Raw genomic sequence first — 1,259 nt, 5'->3', positions numbered from 1 at the left:
ATATATATATATTGTGTATGTATTGTGTGTATGTATGTAACTTTTGGGAGATATGGAGGCATTGTATCCTAGAAAGTGTACTGTAAAACAGACTGTAATGGTTCTATTTGCACAAATCCGCAGACGAGGTTTTCATCGACGCACATAAAAGCCCCTGCATTGTCAAACTCTCCACAGTAGTTTGGCGCGGAGAAGACTGTGACGAGGCGCCTATCTGCAAAAAAGGCGTATCCCGCGTCTACTACCTGATGGGCTCTGCAGATGAGATCGAGATCGAACTTCCTGAGATGCTCGGCGACGATGTCTGGGCCGAATGTAAACGAGACGCCCCGGTCGTTCTCCCCCCACCCCGCCCCGTCGCCGGGATCGGCCCAGAGAAGATCGCAGAGGAGGCCGCCGTCGGGGACGTCCGTGGGCCGCAGCAGGCGGCGGATTTGGTCGAGATCCTGCAGCTCCGGGCTGAGGCCGCCGTGCATGCAGAGAATGCGGCCGGCGACGAGGCCAGCGACGGGCATGCAGTTGAAGGTGTCGGCGAACTGCTTCCACAGCCGCACACTGTAGCGCCGCTTGCACTCGTCAAAGAAGCCGTAGATGCGATTGATGCTGCTGCACTCGTGGTTCCCGCGGAGAAGGAAGAAGCTCTCGGGAAAGCGCAGTTTATAGGCAAGGAGAAGGCAGATGGTCTCAAGGGACTGCTCCCCACGATCCACATAGTCACCAAGAAAAAGGTAATTGCTCTCCGTTGGGTATCCACCAAGGTCAAAGAGGCGGAGAAGATCATTATATTGTCCATGAACATCCCCACAAATACGCACAGGGGCTTCAATCTCAATAAGCATCGGTTGTGACATGAAAAGTAAACGTGATTCTAGCACAAGAGAACGTACCTCCGCCTCTGTTAACTCTTTCAGAGCACTACGACCACCCGAATGACGAGATGCTTCCATCGCCTGGGCATTCTTAAAAGCTGAGAGACGTGATTGACGGGTATACGTATTTTGTTCATGATTCCCATTATTCCCTACAAAAGAAGCTGTAGCTGCAGCTTCATTATGTGCCGGGTGAACTAAAAGTCTCTCAATAATATCATCTAAATTCATCTTCATCTCTCCCTATCTAATTTCTCTTTACTCTACCCTTAGGTTTTCTTTTCTTTTTTTTTCTTTTTCTTTATGCGTATAATGTCCCTGTACAAATATTTTTTAAAATGTTTCTTCTTTTCCCTCTCGTTGGTTTTTCTGGTTTTTTTTTTTTTTTTT

At 48.5% G+C, this 1,259-nt stretch overlaps 1 protein-coding gene across 1 annotated transcript; it reads right to left on the bottom strand.

Annotated features, from left to right (window-relative positions):
• Positions 1 to 68: 68 nt before the first annotated feature.
• On the bottom strand, positions 69 to 1,106 carry TM35_000441760 (serine/threonine-protein phosphatase PP1; the record flags this gene model as incomplete). Its single annotated transcript, XM_029030185.1, has 1 exon — positions 69 to 1,106. One exon carries the CDS (start codon positions 1,104 to 1,106, stop codon positions 69 to 71), a length of 1,038 nt encoding a protein of 345 aa, XP_028878586.1.
• Positions 1,107 to 1,259: the final 153 nt, after the last annotated feature.

Source organism: Trypanosoma theileri, assembly GCF_002087225.1.
Source record: "Trypanosoma theileri isolate Edinburgh chromosome Unknown TM35_Tth_44_V1, whole genome shotgun sequence".
In the NCBI taxonomy this organism is placed as follows: Eukaryota; Euglenozoa; class Kinetoplastea; order Trypanosomatida; family Trypanosomatidae; genus Trypanosoma; species Trypanosoma theileri.
Note: the sequence above shows the minus strand (reverse complement) of the source record. Positions and strands in the feature narration are given on the sequence as shown.